General features: G+C 41.6%; 1 protein-coding gene and 1 non-coding gene across 3 annotated transcripts; one reads left to right on the top strand and one right to left on the bottom strand.

Moving 5' to 3' along the window:
- Positions 1–2,715: 2,715 nt before the first annotated feature.
- Positions 2,716–2,824, bottom strand: LOC125931110 (U6 spliceosomal RNA). The gene has a single exon (XR_007460367.1). It is a non-coding gene; the product is annotated as a U6 spliceosomal RNA (small nuclear RNA).
- A 3,256-nt stretch (positions 2,825–6,080) lies between these two features.
- Positions 6,081–7,886, top strand: LOC125929423 (IQ domain-containing protein F1-like). 2 transcript variants are annotated; one of them, XM_049640584.1, is made up of 4 exons: positions 6,081–6,178; positions 6,357–6,467; positions 6,602–6,664; positions 7,430–7,886. In XM_049640584.1, the coding sequence occupies exons 1-4, from the start codon at positions 6,176–6,178 to the stop codon at positions 7,874–7,876; spliced, it is 624 nt and encodes a 207-aa protein (XP_049496541.1). In that variant the 5' UTR covers positions 6,081–6,175; the 3' UTR covers positions 7,877–7,886. The 2 variants fall into 2 exon arrangements, with proteins under 2 accessions (XP_049496541.1, XP_049496542.1); XM_049640585.1 differs by lacking the exon at positions 6,357–6,467 and having other exon boundaries at positions 6,088–6,178.
- Positions 7,887–14,516: the final 6,630 nt, after the last annotated feature.

The raw sequence follows: 14,516 nt of genomic DNA, 5'->3' as shown, positions 1-14,516 counted from the left end.
TCTCTCTCTCTCTCTCTCTCTCTCTCTGCCCCTCCCCTGTTCTTGCACTATCTCTCTCTCATAAATAAACATTAAAAAAATTACAAGAAAATTTAAAAATAGAATACCTTATGATCCAGCAATCACACTACTGGGTATTTACCCAAAGGATACAAAAACACTAATTCTAAAGGATATATGCACCCCTATGTTTATTGCAGCATTATTTACAATAGCCAAACTATGGAAGCAACCCAAGTATCCATGGACAGATGAATGGACAAAGATACACACACACACACACACACACACACACACAGGAATATTATTCAGCCATAAAAAACATGAAATCTTACCATTTGCAACAACATGGATGGATCTAGAGAGTATAATGCCAAGTGAAATGCCAGAGGAAGACAAATACCATATGATTTCATTCATATGTGGAATTTAAGAAACAAACAGGGGCACCTGGGCAGCTCAGTCAGCTAAGCGTCCGACTTTGGCTCAGGTCATGATCTTGCAGTTTGTGAGTTCGAGCCCCGCATCGGGCTCTGTGCTGACAGCTCAGAGTTTGGAACCTGCTTTGGATTCTGTGTGTCATTCTCTCTCTGTCCCTCCCCTGCTCACCCTCTGTCTCTCTCTGTCTCAAAAATGAATAGAACATTAAAAAAAATTTTTAAGAAACAAACAAAGGGGGAAAAAAGAGAGAGAGACAAATCAAGAAACAGACTCTTAACTATAGAGAACAAACTAATGGTTACCAGAGGGGGAGTGGGTGGGGGAATGGATGAAATAGGTGATAGGGATTAAAGAGTACACTTATCGTGATGAGCACTGAGCAATGTACGGAATTGTTGAATCATTATATTGTACACCTGAAACTAATACAACACTGTATGTTAACTATACTGGAATTAAAATAAAAAGCTTAAAGAAAAAAAAAAGATGGTCTTTTCTATTTACCCAACGTTCACTATTTCTGGGGCCTTCAATTCTACCTGCTGATGTGGGCTTCCATATGGGATCTTCCTTCAACATTTCTTTTAGTGTGAATCTGTTAGCAATTTTGTTTTCTGAATTCTTATTTTTTTTTGAAAATGGCTTTATTTCAACTTTATCTTAAAAAAATCAAGGTTATAATTTATGTATAGTGAAATGAAGAAATTTTAAATGTGCAGCTAAATAAGTCTTGCCAAATGCATACATCCCATAAATCTGTACCTTATCAAGATATAGGGCATTTCTATCACTCCAGAGAATTCCTTCATGCCTCTTTCTAATCTGCCCTAATTCCCAAAGGCAACCCTGGTTCTGATTTCTATCCCTATGTATTAGTTTTGCCTGTTATCAAACTTCGTATATGGAATTATACAAATGTTCTGTTTTGTGTTTGTCTTTTTTTCCCCTCAACATAATGTCTGGAGATTTATCGATGTTATTACATGTATTGTTAGTTCTTTACTTTTTATGATTTAATAGTATTTTATGAGTATACTCATAAAAAATATTTATCCATTCTCCTATTTATAGACATTTGACTTGTCTCCAGTATTTGGCTCTTATGAATGTAATGCTACAAGCATTCCTGTACAAGTCTTTTTGTGAACATACATTTTCATTTCCCTCAAGTAAATATGAAGGAGTGGAATTGCTGAGTCACAGAACAGGTGTACGTGTATGCTTAATTTTATCAGGGACAGCCAAACTAATTTCCAAACTGGTCATTCCATTCTGCCAACATTTGGTCTCAGTTTTTAAAAATTCTTTCATTTGAGCCATTATAATGGATAAGTAGTGGTATCTCATTGTAGCGTAAGTTTGGACTTTCCCTAATAAGCAACGATGTTGAGAAACTTTTCATGTGTTTGGTGGTTGTTTGTATATCTTCTTTTATGGAGTATTAAGTCTTTTGCCCATTTTTACTGGGTTGCTTATCTTTATTATTAAGTTGCAGAAGTTTTTCTATCCTGGACTAAAGACCTTTGTCACATTCTCCTTCTGTCTCTATGTATATATAATATATACAGTGAATATTCTTTTCTTTAGCCTGTGACTAAAAAAAGTTGAGGTATAATTGACATACAACATTATATTAGTTTTAGGTGTACAGCATAATGATCTGATATTTGTATATATTGTAAAATGCTTACCACAGTAAATCTAGTTAACATCTGTCACCACACAGTTACAGAAGTTTTTTAACTTGTTAAGAGAATTTTTAAGATTTACTCTCAGGGGCACCTGGGTGGCTCAGTCAATTAAGTGTCTGACTCTTGATTTTGGCTTAGGTCATGATCTCACAGTCATGAGATCAACCCCCCCCACCCTCTTCAGGCTCCACGCTGACAGCATGGAGCCTGCTTGGGATTCTCTCCCTCCCTCTATCTCTGCCCCTCCCTCACTTGCACTCATGCACTCTTTCTCTTTCTCTCAAAACAAATAAATAACATCTAAAAACAAAAACAAAAAAGAGGGCCGCCTGGGTGTCTCAGTCAGTAAGCATCCGACTCTTGATTTTGGCTCAGGTTATGTTCTCACAGTTTGTGAGTTCGAGCCCCACATCAGGCTCCACATTGGCAGTGTGAAGCCTGCTTGGGATTCTCTCTCACCCTCTCTCTGTCCCTCCCCCATCAAATAAATAAAATAAAATAAATAATAATAAAACAAAGAGATTTACTCTCTTGGCACCTCTCAAATATGCCATACAGTGTGTTGACTGTGGTCTCCATACTGAAAAATATGGTCCCTGTCATGTATTTGTATGTCACCCTTGCACAGGAGCCATGATAATCTTCTTTGCGTAGTTCCAATTTTAGTGTATGGGTTGCCCAAGTGAGCACCCAGCTGACCTTTAAAAATGCTGTCTTTTGATAAACAAATGGTTTTAATTTGGATGAAGTCCATTCTATCAATATTTTGTACTTAGTGTTTTCTCTGTCTTGTCTAAGAAATCTTTGTCAACTCCAAGTTCACAAAATAATTCTCATGGTTTTTCTTCTAGAAGCTTTATAGTTTTAGCTTTAATTTTTGTTTAGATCTATGACACATCATGTGTGGGTGTGTTTTGTCTATGATATTAGATAGGGGTCAAGATTTTTTCTTTTTTCCTCATTGAAAATGCATTTCCTTTCTGTACTGAATTATCTTGATACATTAAAGAAAATCAATACACTGTGTAAATGTGAGTCTATTTCTGGCTTCTTCATTCTGTTTCATTGATCTGTTTGTCTCTTCTTACACTAAAACCACATTGTCTTGATTACTGTAACTTTATAGTCTTCCAAGACAGTAAGTCTTGAAATCAGATAATGTAAGTCTATTTTGTCTAAGTGGGTACCCCTGTTCTCTCTTGGTTCCTTTTGCATGGAATATCTTTTTCTATCCCTTCACTTTTAGGCTCATGTGTGTCCTTGAAACTTAAGTGAGTCTTTGTTAACTAGCATTACCTGGGTCTTTTCTGTTTGTTTTGTCCATTTAGCCACTCTGTGTCTTTTTGATTGGAGAATTTAATCCATTTACATTTAAAGTACTTACTGATAGGTAAAGATTTACTAATGCCATCTTATTGTTTTCTGGCTCTTTTGTAGTTCTTTTATTCCTTTCTTCTCTTGCTGTCTTTCTTTGATGTTTTTCCATAGTGGTATGCTTAAAAATTTTTTTTTTAAGATTTTATTTTTTGTTAGGCAATCTCTACACCCAACATGGGGCTCGAACTTACAGCCCCAAGATCAAGAGTCACATGTTCTACTGACTGAGTCAGCCAGGTGCCCCTATAGTGGTATGCTTTGATTTCCTTTTTTTTCTTTTGTGTATCTACTGTATGTTTGTACCTTGTGGCTACCATGAGTCTGACATAAAACATCTTATAGTCTAAGTTGATAACAACTTCAATTGTATATACAACCTACCCTTTTACTCCTTCCCCAACTCTGTTTTTGATGTCATAATTTACATCTTTTTATATTGTGTATATATCGACAAATTGTTGTAGCTATAGTTATTTTTAATACTTTTGCCCTTTAACCTTTGTACTAAAGTTAAGTGATTAGCACACCACCAGATTACAATATTACAGTATTCTAAATCTGACTGTTTACTTACCTTTACCAGTGTGCTTTATATTTTCATATGTTTTTGTTATTAATTAGCATCCTTTCATATCAGCTTGAAGAACTCCTTGCAGCATTGCTTGTAAAGCAGGTCTTGTGGTGAGAGAGATGAACTGTCAGCTTTTGTGTGGGAAAGTATTTATCTTGTCTTCATTTCTAAAGGACAGCTTTATTCCTGATTAGCAGGGTTTTTTTTTTTTTCTTTTAGCACTTTAAATATATCATATCTTTGAATATATCACTTTCTCATGGCCTGTTCTGCTGAGAAATCCACTGATACCTTTAAGGAGTTTCCCTTATATGTGAGAAAATTTTGCTCTTGTTGCTTTTAAATTTTGTGGGGGTGGGGCACCTGGGTGGCTCAGTTGGTTAAGCATCTGACTTCAGCTCAGGTAATGATCTCATGGCTTGTGGGTTCAAGCCCCGTGTCGGGCTCTGTGCTGACAGCTTGGAGCCTGCAGCCTGCTTTGGATTCTGTGTCTCCCTCTCTCTCTAGTCCTCCCCTGCTCATGCTCTATCTCTCTCTCCTTCAAAAATAAATATACCTGCTCCATACTTCTTATTCCTTCTCGAGAGGATTCTTAAGATTGTATGTCTTCTCTCAATCCTGTAAAGCCAGGCTGAATTCTGATAGCCTCCTGTTTGCTTTCCCTGGAGCAGTGCTGAATGTTCAAATTGTGTTCTTTCTCAGTCCCACAGAGTCAACTGGCTTTGTATGCATGCTCATTGGCCATCTGCAAAGGCTTCTACTCATCATCCTCAGAGGCCTACACAGGGAGCCAGCCATGGGTAAGGGAGTATGGGGTGAGTGGCACAGAGTGCTAGAGATGTCCATATGCCAGCTGGGGAATCTGCAGGTGAGGCATCCTCAGTGGCTTGTGGGCAGGCTTCCTGAAGGAGTCTGGTTAGAAGGACCCACATCCCTTTGATACATTTTGAGCCTTACCTGATATTCTCTCAGTTCCTCCCCACTGCTCAGTCATGTGGCTTACCTCAGTGTTCTGGAAGATATGAGAAATGCACTTTCAGTGACACCTGGGGCTGTGACTCTGAGGGGCTACCAGGGACTCACATTAACCAGGTGGGTTTTCACAGGACAAGAACAGGCAAAGGTGGGGAGGTCTTGTGGCAAGTGCCTTTTGTATGGTTCAGAGCTAAGAACACAGCTAAGAACTTCTATAGTGGCCACTCCTCACCATAAAATGTAGCCTTGAGTCCCTCAGGGAAGAAGACAGGAGGGCACCTGAGCTCATTGCAGTCTGCAATGGGGGCCCCAGGTGGTCCTGGAAGCTTCATGGAGTTTCCTGGGCCTTGAATGGATGGTTCAACAATTCAACTCTTCCAAGGTAATCATTGGTAGCAATTTGGTACATATACCTTTCTCCCCCTTTATATGCATTTACTATATATGTATAATTATGTATCTTGATGACTTTACTTACATGAATGGGATCATAATGATCTCCAACTTTTTCACTTACAAATATATCTTAGATACACTTTCTCATCAGTACATATAAATCAAATTCATTATTAAAAAAATTCTTTTTCTCTCTCTCTCTCTCTTTCCTTCCTTCCTTCCTTCCTTCCTTCCTTCCTTCCTTCCTTCCTTCCTTCCTTTAAATAAGCTCTACATCCAACATAGGGCTTGAACTCATGACCCTGAGATCAAGAGTCACATGCTCTACTGACTGAACCAGTCAGGCACCCCTAAATTCATTTTTTTACAGTTATAATTTATTAGTATTCTCTGAGTATAAATGGACTGTTAACAATTAAATCAATCCTCACTTTTACCAATTAGGGATATGATCAATGACTGGTTATTTTTGTACACCTGTACATCAGTGGGCCAATATTCTAGTGTCTTACTTTTGTATTCAGGGCTTTGGCCATTTCCAGCAGAAAAGAATGGACAGCACTTTTGTCTTTTCCTTGGATGCAGCTCAACTATTGGGAGCATCCTTGTGCCTGAGTCACAGCTGCCCTTATGACATCATAGGTCTCCCCCTCCACTCAATCTACCCATCCATGGCTAGAGGAAGACAGACCTGAGGGGATTTGAACCATCTACACCCAATCCAATGGTGAGTAAGTGAGAGACAGACAAACCAGGCTTTTTAGGGATGTCTCCATAAATCTCTTAGGATAAGGGGATCCCCCTGGCATATGAATACTCTGGGAAGTCCTGGAAGCTAGAGATACTGAATGCAGAGGGAGGGAACACAGCTTCACTCTTGACTTTTCCCTAACTGCTGATTGCAGGAGAAGGACCAGCCTCAAAATATTAATGAACCCACTGAAGATGAGTTTCAGCAGAAAGAGGAACCGACCAGTTTATCCTCAGTACCACTGACCTCAGAGAATAATGTAGAGGTGGGAGGAGACTTGACTTGGATGTCTCTGGTCCTTGTGTCCTAGTGCCTATAGCTAGTGTTTTTTGCATGGTCTAGAACTAAGAAAGGAATAAACTCATTCTTGTTTGTCCTCTTTCCCCATTTCTTTTTCAGGCTGAAGATGTAAATACAGTTGAGACACAGATAGTGGATGGTGCTGATAAGAAAGCTAGACAAGTATGAGCCCCTATCCCCCAAGACCACACAGGGCTGGGGCTGGGAATGTAGGGGCTGTGTTTGTGGAATGGAATAGCCAACATATGGAAAGCTGAGCTTAAGCAATATTTGTCTGTGTGTGTGTGTGTGTGTGTGAGAGAGAGAAAGAGAGAGAGAGAGAGAGCGAGAGAGAGCATGTGCATATATGTTTGCTTGTTAATTAAGAGTTAAAATGTGAAAGTCAAGAAGAGTAAGGATGGGGAAAAGATAAGAAATAAACTTTATGGGGTGGGGGATACTTAATACCATAACATGACAGAGGAAGAGAGCAGGTTGTGGTTTGGAGCTGGAGTCAAGGATGAAAGGACAGGATTAGCAAAGGATGCCACTTCTCTAGCAGGTGAGTGGAGTCTGAAGGGAAGGATCATAGGTCTTGATCAGGTGGAACATGTAACTTTTTGACCCATAGGTCATGTGTTCTTGCCCTAGGCTGGCCAACTTAATCCATATAAAATAGACAGGGCAGACGTACTCGCATTTTACAGATGGGGACTTTGAGATTCAGAGGTCAACATGTTGTGTCCATGTCCATTAACCAGAGAGTGGCAGAGACAGGACACCTACCTGGTCTTCTTGTTCCAGCCAGTGCCTTGTCCAGTGCTCCTGAGCTTCAGAAGAAGGGCTGATTGTAGATAGGGAATCTGGGCCCCTTTCTGGCATGCCCCCAAACTCAAATGGGTAGGGAACATTCTCAAAACGCCCCCTCCTTTTTTTTTTTCTTGCAAGATCCCAAGAAATCAAAATAAGCCCTCTACCAGTAATCAAGAAGTCATAAAGATCCAGGCCTGGTGGCGAGGCACCCTGGTGCGCCGGACACTACTGCACGCGGTAATCAGAGCGCTGATCATCCAGCGCTGGTGGAAGCACATCCTGACAAAGCTAATGGAGAGGAGGCGGCGGACAGCACTGGAGACCTTTACACGGAAGGAGTGGGCGGCAGTCAAGCTGCAGTCCTGGGTCCGCATGTGGCGCATCCGGAGGCGCTATTGCCGTTTGCTCAATGCTGTCCGCATTATCCAGGCCTACTGGAGGTGCCACTCCTGTGCTTCCCAGGGTTTCATCAAGGGCCAGTACAGAGTCACTGCCAACCAGCTGCATCTGGAGCTAGAGATCTTGCTGGGCTCAGGGCCTTGCATTGTGACAGAGTGTATTCCCCTCCCAATAAAACAGTGAAGTGGTCTTCCTCCAGGCTCTTTCTTTGACAGGTTCCAGGAGGTCAGGGCACATGATAGCAGATACTTCACATCTGGCACTGAGGAATGGGCCGGGTTGTCCAAAGGCCTGAGTGTGTTAAGGGGAAGGATCCTGAGCCTTTGTCCAGACTGAGGAGAGACTGATTAGCAAGGTCTGCCATAAGTAGAAAAGTTGGTGGAACCTATCTGTCATGTTGGCCAACTCTGGGAGCATCCTTCATGTAAATGGTGCCCCTCCCCAAGGTTGCATATAATGGAGGCCTGGTGGGGGCGGGGGTTAGTGATGGCAATGGCAACACATTTGTCGGGAATTCACCCACTTAGGTCTAATTGCTTAGGGCTTGTTCTCTCACCTGCATGAATGAGAGGAGCCCACCCACCCCAAGCTCTGTGATCATGGTTCCCATTGGCTCATAAACTGGCCCCCATTACAAAGGGCAAGGAGAGATGGAAAGGAGGAGGCAGGCTATTTCAGATTGGTAGGTGGCAGGTTTAATAAGTAAATGAACTTATGTATGAGGCTTGTCTTGTGTGGCTGCAAGGTGAGTAGATCTCACCTGCCTGCCAGAATCTTAAAAGTTTATATATAAGCCTTAACAGGGTTCAGACATATATACTGTCCAGATGTTCTCAATGCCACATTGCTCTCTCAAGGCTATGTCCTTGAAAAAGGCTCCCACTGTGGCATGGTGGGTGGCATGCACATTCCAAGGATAAGGGAGGGGATGAGGGGCCTTCAGTTGCCTGGGTCCAGCTTGCAAGTCAATGTGCAATCATATCCTCTCAATGACCTTCTTCAAAACTCCCTGCCCAACTGGGGGCTGTATCCTCATAACCAGCCTCCAAGTCAGAATGAGTCAAACTGTAAATTGTTAAGAGTGCATAGCCCCAGTCTGCATTCCTACTTCAAACTCATCCTCCAGTCCCAAATGGAGGCTAGGATTCATTCCCCTTCAGACCTGTGGGAGGTTCCACCAGAGTGGAGATGGGAAAGAACGCACTCCACTGCTAGCTTAACCCTCTAGTGAGTGTCAGGTCATAGCATCTCACAGATAAAGAGTTAAGAAGGATCAGCCATGTCTCCCTCACCCTATCCCCAGGCTCAGTCTTAGCAGAGGCTGGTCCAGCTGGAGCTGGGGCCTCTGACAGTCACTTCCTATGAAAATCTGCCCCCCTGGGGTGGGATTGGGGCCTAGGTCGTGATAAAGGGGCCATTAAGAGGCCAAGGTTAATCTGTCCCTTTGCCCATCTGGGCACTGCTATCCCATGGTTTCCTATAGACACAGGGTCCTAGGGTCTTGGGTTATTCTCCATCAATACTGCAAGTTCAAAAGCCCTATATCTGGTCCTGCTCCATCTACTCTGCCCTGACAAACTAGTCCTTCAGCTCACAGGGTTCTGAGATACTGCCTGGAGGCCTCAGGTTCCAGCTCTCTGTATTGCATTGGGGCATGAGCTCTGTATGTCCAGCTCTGTGCCTCTGTGTCCCACCCCTGTGTCTCACACAGGTTCTGGTCTCTCACTCTGAAGGACTTCTGTATTTTTCCTTGACTACATTTCCCTCTTGTGTTCAGTGTCTCAGAGTAAAGAGCAAGGATTTTGGAGTCAAACCCTAGGTCAGATCCCTTATTCCACCACTCACTGCTGTGTGGCTGTGGACACATTTTACCTCTCTGAGCTCATTTCCTGAGCTGATTCTCATCTTTCAGCACAAAGGTCAAGTGCCAAAAAAATTTAGCATCAGCAACAAAACAAGGAAAGGGGTCACACCCACCTTAAAAACTGGCAGCCAGGGAAAAACTGCAAATTTGGGGATGCAGTAGAGTACCCCAGAGAGCACAGCAAGGTGTTCTCATTATCATTGGGATGCAATGGTCCCAGGCCCTCTCAGTGCACAGAGATAGGGAATATATGTTTGTGCATACACACAAGCACACATTATCTATCTATCTATCTATCTATCTATCATCTATATCATCTATCATCTATCTATATTGAAATGTATGAGTTCACACTGGTATCTCCAATTACAATCTAAAATCAGAGTTCATTCTAATTTTCTATTTTCTATATTTCAACCTCCTGTTTCCAAGATTAAGACACCTGGTCCCCATTATACTTAATACATTTTCTTATCTGGTCTCCTCTGTATGTAATTAATCTTCCATGGCTGCTGCTGGCTATGCAGACATTGTCCTCACCCTGCTTGAGCTCTGACACCCTGCTGGGCCATTACCCTCTTCATGTATCTCAGGCTCCAGTTTCCCGAATTGGTTGCTGTCCTCTGTGAATGCCCCTCTCACCTAACTTGGGGCTGACATGAAATTTCAGGATGCCCTCTGCACAGATACCCTCCTTGCTGTACTCAAGTTCTGATTTCCTATACCATTAAGGATGCCCTCTTCATCTTGTCCATGCTATGATACCTACTACTGCCATGGCCTTGAACTCCCATGTCCAGACCCCCCCTTTACTCTGCCTGGGTTCCAAACTGGCAACTCTCTTATGCCAACACCTTCCTCACCCTCTTGGGATACACGCCCTGTTCTGTGTCACAGTTTCTCTTGCCCTTGTATACCTATGTTGCATTGCCCAGCCTAATGGCTTTCAGACTAAATTGTTCAGGAAGGGAAGGGAATAAAATGAGGGAAAGGATGAGAGGAAACTAAAATTTCCATTTAAAAACAGAGAAAAACCATCTGCAGAAAAAAGTTCCCAGTCATTAAAATCTGCTTCAACATTTTTATCTCAAACCTCAACGAAACATGACCATAAAGAAAACCAGAAAAATGTCCATGAGAAAATGGCTCAACATGTTTGAACACAGGTTCAGGTCTTCTTCTCTTGGTGTAAATTCATAGGAATAACAGAAAAAGAATATATTTATTTTAAAAATCTCTAATAGAGGCACCTGGGTGGCTCAGTAGGTTGAGCATCCAACTTCAGCTCGGGTCATGATCTCATGGTTTGTGGGTTCAAGCCCTGCATTGGGCTTGCTGCTGTCAGCGCAGAGCCCACTTCAGATCCTCTGTCCCCCTCTGTCTCTGTCTCTCCCCCATTTGTTCTCTCTCTTTCAAAAATAAAATAACCATTTAAAAAATTAAAATTAAAAAATTAAAAATCTCTAATAGTACCTAAACATTTAGGAAGGGAACTAAAATGGACAGAAATTATGTGGCCTCCTTAAAGGACAGAAGGCAGATGTGAAAACACTGAAAGAACATATATCAAAGCTCTAAAAAAAGGTCTCCTATCAAGGAAGAGAATGGCCATGCAGTCCCTCCAAGCTTGGAAGCAGCTGATTCAGGAGGCAGCAGGGGCTGGTGGCTACTGTGGGGACTAGCTGGGATATAACCATAGAAGGGGCAGCCAGCTCTAGCTGAGCCATGTGGTTGGCAAGAGAAGGACTATCTCCAGGGAGGAGCTATGATTGGTAGGGCCCGATACCATGTGACTCCCTTGCACAGCAAGACTCCTGCCCAGGAGACCACCCACCATGAGATCCCACCCCATGCTTCCCTTGCAACCCATGGACATAGCAATCATCAAGAGGCAAAGAGGAAATCACAAGACAAAGATGAGTACCCAAACAAGAATCACCAAGCTTTGGAGGAAACCAACCGCAGAAAAAAAGCATCCCTAGACTCAATAATGAGAAACACAATGGCCAAGGGAAAGACTAAGAAGGCAACTTAAAGAGGTGGAATTAATATTCTCAGTGGATGGGAGGAGACATTTTAGCCATAAAAGAACAAACCATTATTTAAAAGAGCTATCTATGGATCTTAGAAAGGAACAGTGTTAAAATTCAAACTTGATAGATGGGATGAATAGCAGAATGGACATCACCAAAGTTAATGAGTAGAAAGTTTGACAAGAGAACTCTTGAAATACAGCAGAAAAGGGAAAGATTCAGAGAAATGAAAAGGTTAAAGAAAAGCAAATTTAAAAATGGAGCACCGATCCAGAAGTTCTACTCATGGTTGAATTAGTGTTCTTGAGAAAGGAAGCACAGAGATGAAGAGCAGGAATCTTCAAGGCATTAACGAGTTTCTCAGAACTCATCAAGGAGATTCAATTGCCCTAAAAAAGGTGGCATCCATCTGTTTTCCAAACAGGTTGCAGCATAGTCTCATAGCTGATGAAGATAAAATACATAAACATTTGAAGAGGAAAAAAAAATCCAGAAACTACCCACTCAGGAATAAGTTTCAGACTGACCTCAGCCTTCTCAGCAGCAACACTGGGTGTGAGGAGATTAAGTGGAGTGACACCTTTAATGTTCTAAAAGAAAAGAAATGTAAGCATTGAATGATATACCACCTACAACATCATTCAAGTCTAAGGGCAAAAAATGAAAGACATTTTTATTAATTCAAAGTTTACATTGAAAGTCTCTCAAAGTATTTCTGGGAAATGAATTCCACAATAAAGGAAAATGAATCCAGGAGAATGACATAAGAAGCAGTAATGAGTACAGATGCCATTAAAATTTGTTGTTACAAGAAAGATTTTTCTATTAAAAATATGTGTACTATCTCAGATGATACTAACATGAGAGGATGCTGGAGGCAGTGAATGAAGTAAAGAAAATTGGGCAGAAGTCCTTGACAGATTTGGGGTAGAAGTGACAGATACTGATTGGGTCAAAATTTTCCATGACATAAAATTTAAAGTGTAAGTGTTAAAATGAACCTAAGTATAAATAAGTACTAGAAGAAAAGGAATAAATTGTATAACTTTTATAGAAATTGGAAATTATGTTCAGAGAAAACAAATCTAAAATATGAGGAGATAAACAAACTAGGGGTTTGTTTTTACATTACATAAATCTGAGCATGGACAATCCAAGCCTGGTGTAGCAGTTCATGTAACTAAGCTACTAGTTTCTCATCTGCTCCTCCTCATTATCTTAGAGATGTTAGCCTTATTCTCATGTCCTCAAAGTGATTACCAGAGTGCTGGCTATCAAGCCTACTTTTTAGGGAAGAAGAGGGTTCAGGCAGAATGACAAAAAGGATTCATTTGCATTCTTAAGGAGTTTTCCCAAAAGACTTACCCAGCAACATCTCATTGGCCAGTGAGTATCACATGGCCACTCCAGTCGAAGGAGATCCTGAGAAACGGTCATTTTACTTAAATGAGCATGTTGCCAACTCCAATGAATTCAGTTCTTTTGGTAAGAAAGAAGGGTGTGGATATGGGTAAGCAACTCACAATCTCTGTCACAATTGCTAACATAGTAGAAGGGAAGAAACTCACCAACCTCCAAACTCACTGACAACGCAATCTGACAAAAAACAGGGAAAGAAAAACAGATCATAAGAAAAAATGATAGATTTAAAGCACAAAATAAGATGGTAGTAAGTCCATATATATTAGGAATCAATAAATGTGAATTAGTAATATCCATCTATTAAAAAAATGTTCTCCTTCTGAGTTAAACAGATCTTGCTTTTGGTAGACATGGAGATGAATTATACAGACTCCCCTTCAAGGAAGAACCTGCTGCCTTGGCTCCTGGGAGTGCTGATAGCAACTGTCAGCTCCTTCAGGGACTGCTTCAGCTGCAAAGAGCCTGCCTCGCCCAAAGTCAAGCCCTTCAGATACCACCCTCAATGACTGATCTAAGTGAATGTGTAAAGACCTGGCCATTTGGACTTAATGTGGGTCAATCTTGCTAGGCCATTTCAGCAACAGAACTTCCTGTGGTGCTTGCTAAGGCTGCCAGCTGAATTGCTGCATCTTCTCCCTCTACCCAGTCCTGTTTCCTTCCCTTTCTTCCCATAGGTGTCGATCCCAAGGGTACTCCCTAATACATAGCCTGAATGCTAAATTCCATCTCCTTTCCTGGAGAACCCAAAGTACAACAGTTGATGCCAGAGGTTGCCTGAGAAAGAAGATAATAAGATGGGGTTTTGAAGTGGGATCACTGACTTCATCAGTGCCTGGTTGGCAACGAGGACCCCAAATACTAGTGGTATGTGCAGCACAGATAGCCCCTGACACAGGGTGGTGGTTTAAATGGTAACCTTCTCAAGCGTGAATGGGATCATATATATATCCACTAGCTGGTGTGACTGACATAGCAAGCATTTGGAAAGAAGGGGGGAATTAAACTATAAAGAATTGGATGGCTATTTTAGGCTCTATGAAGCTCTAGAAAAAGATAACAGATGGCTGAGAACAAGTAACAGGTAATTAAGAAGTAAGTGTAAAAGCCAGAGTGCCTTCTTGATGGCATATGAAGAAACTCTTGTCTACAATGGTAGGGCTTAAAAAGTTGAGGGCCAGGCCCAGGGCTTAATCATCAAAGTGGCCAACATCCTAAGAAGGTTAAATTCTCCATCAAGGTAGGATGTTCTGCCAAAATCAGGGCAGGAAAAAGATGGAACTCTGACACATGGGATAGGATAATTTGGGTTGATGGCCCCCAAATCCTTAATTCCCAAGTTCCCCTGAACCCTTTGAATATGAAGAAATGTGATACTCCACCTTAACTTCACTGATAGTAATGGTGACAGACAATGGGAAACTGAAGATGCAAACTACATGGGCAGGTAGCTTAGACTCTTGAGTACCCACCACTGTTGTGCCATCAGCCCTCTTAGCTCATACTC

The sequence above is a fragment of the Panthera uncia genome, chromosome A2, assembly GCF_023721935.1.
Source record: "Panthera uncia isolate 11264 chromosome A2, Puncia_PCG_1.0, whole genome shotgun sequence".
Taxonomy (NCBI): Eukaryota; Metazoa; Chordata; class Mammalia; order Carnivora; family Felidae; genus Panthera; species Panthera uncia.
This window is presented reverse-complemented; position numbering and strand designations above follow the sequence as displayed.

What these genes read in the sequence shown, in the direction of transcription:
- LOC125929423 (XM_049640584.1), top strand. An exon ending in CCTCAGAGAATAATGTAGAG is followed by an intron (nt 6,468 to 6,601) that starts GTGGGAGGAGAC and finishes TTTCTTTTTCAG; the next exon opens with GCTGAAGATGTAAATACAGT. An exon ending in CTGATAAGAAAGCTAGACAA is followed by an intron (nt 6,665 to 7,429) that starts GTATGAGCCCCT and finishes TTTTCTTGCAAG; the next exon opens with ATCCCAAGAAATCAAAATAA.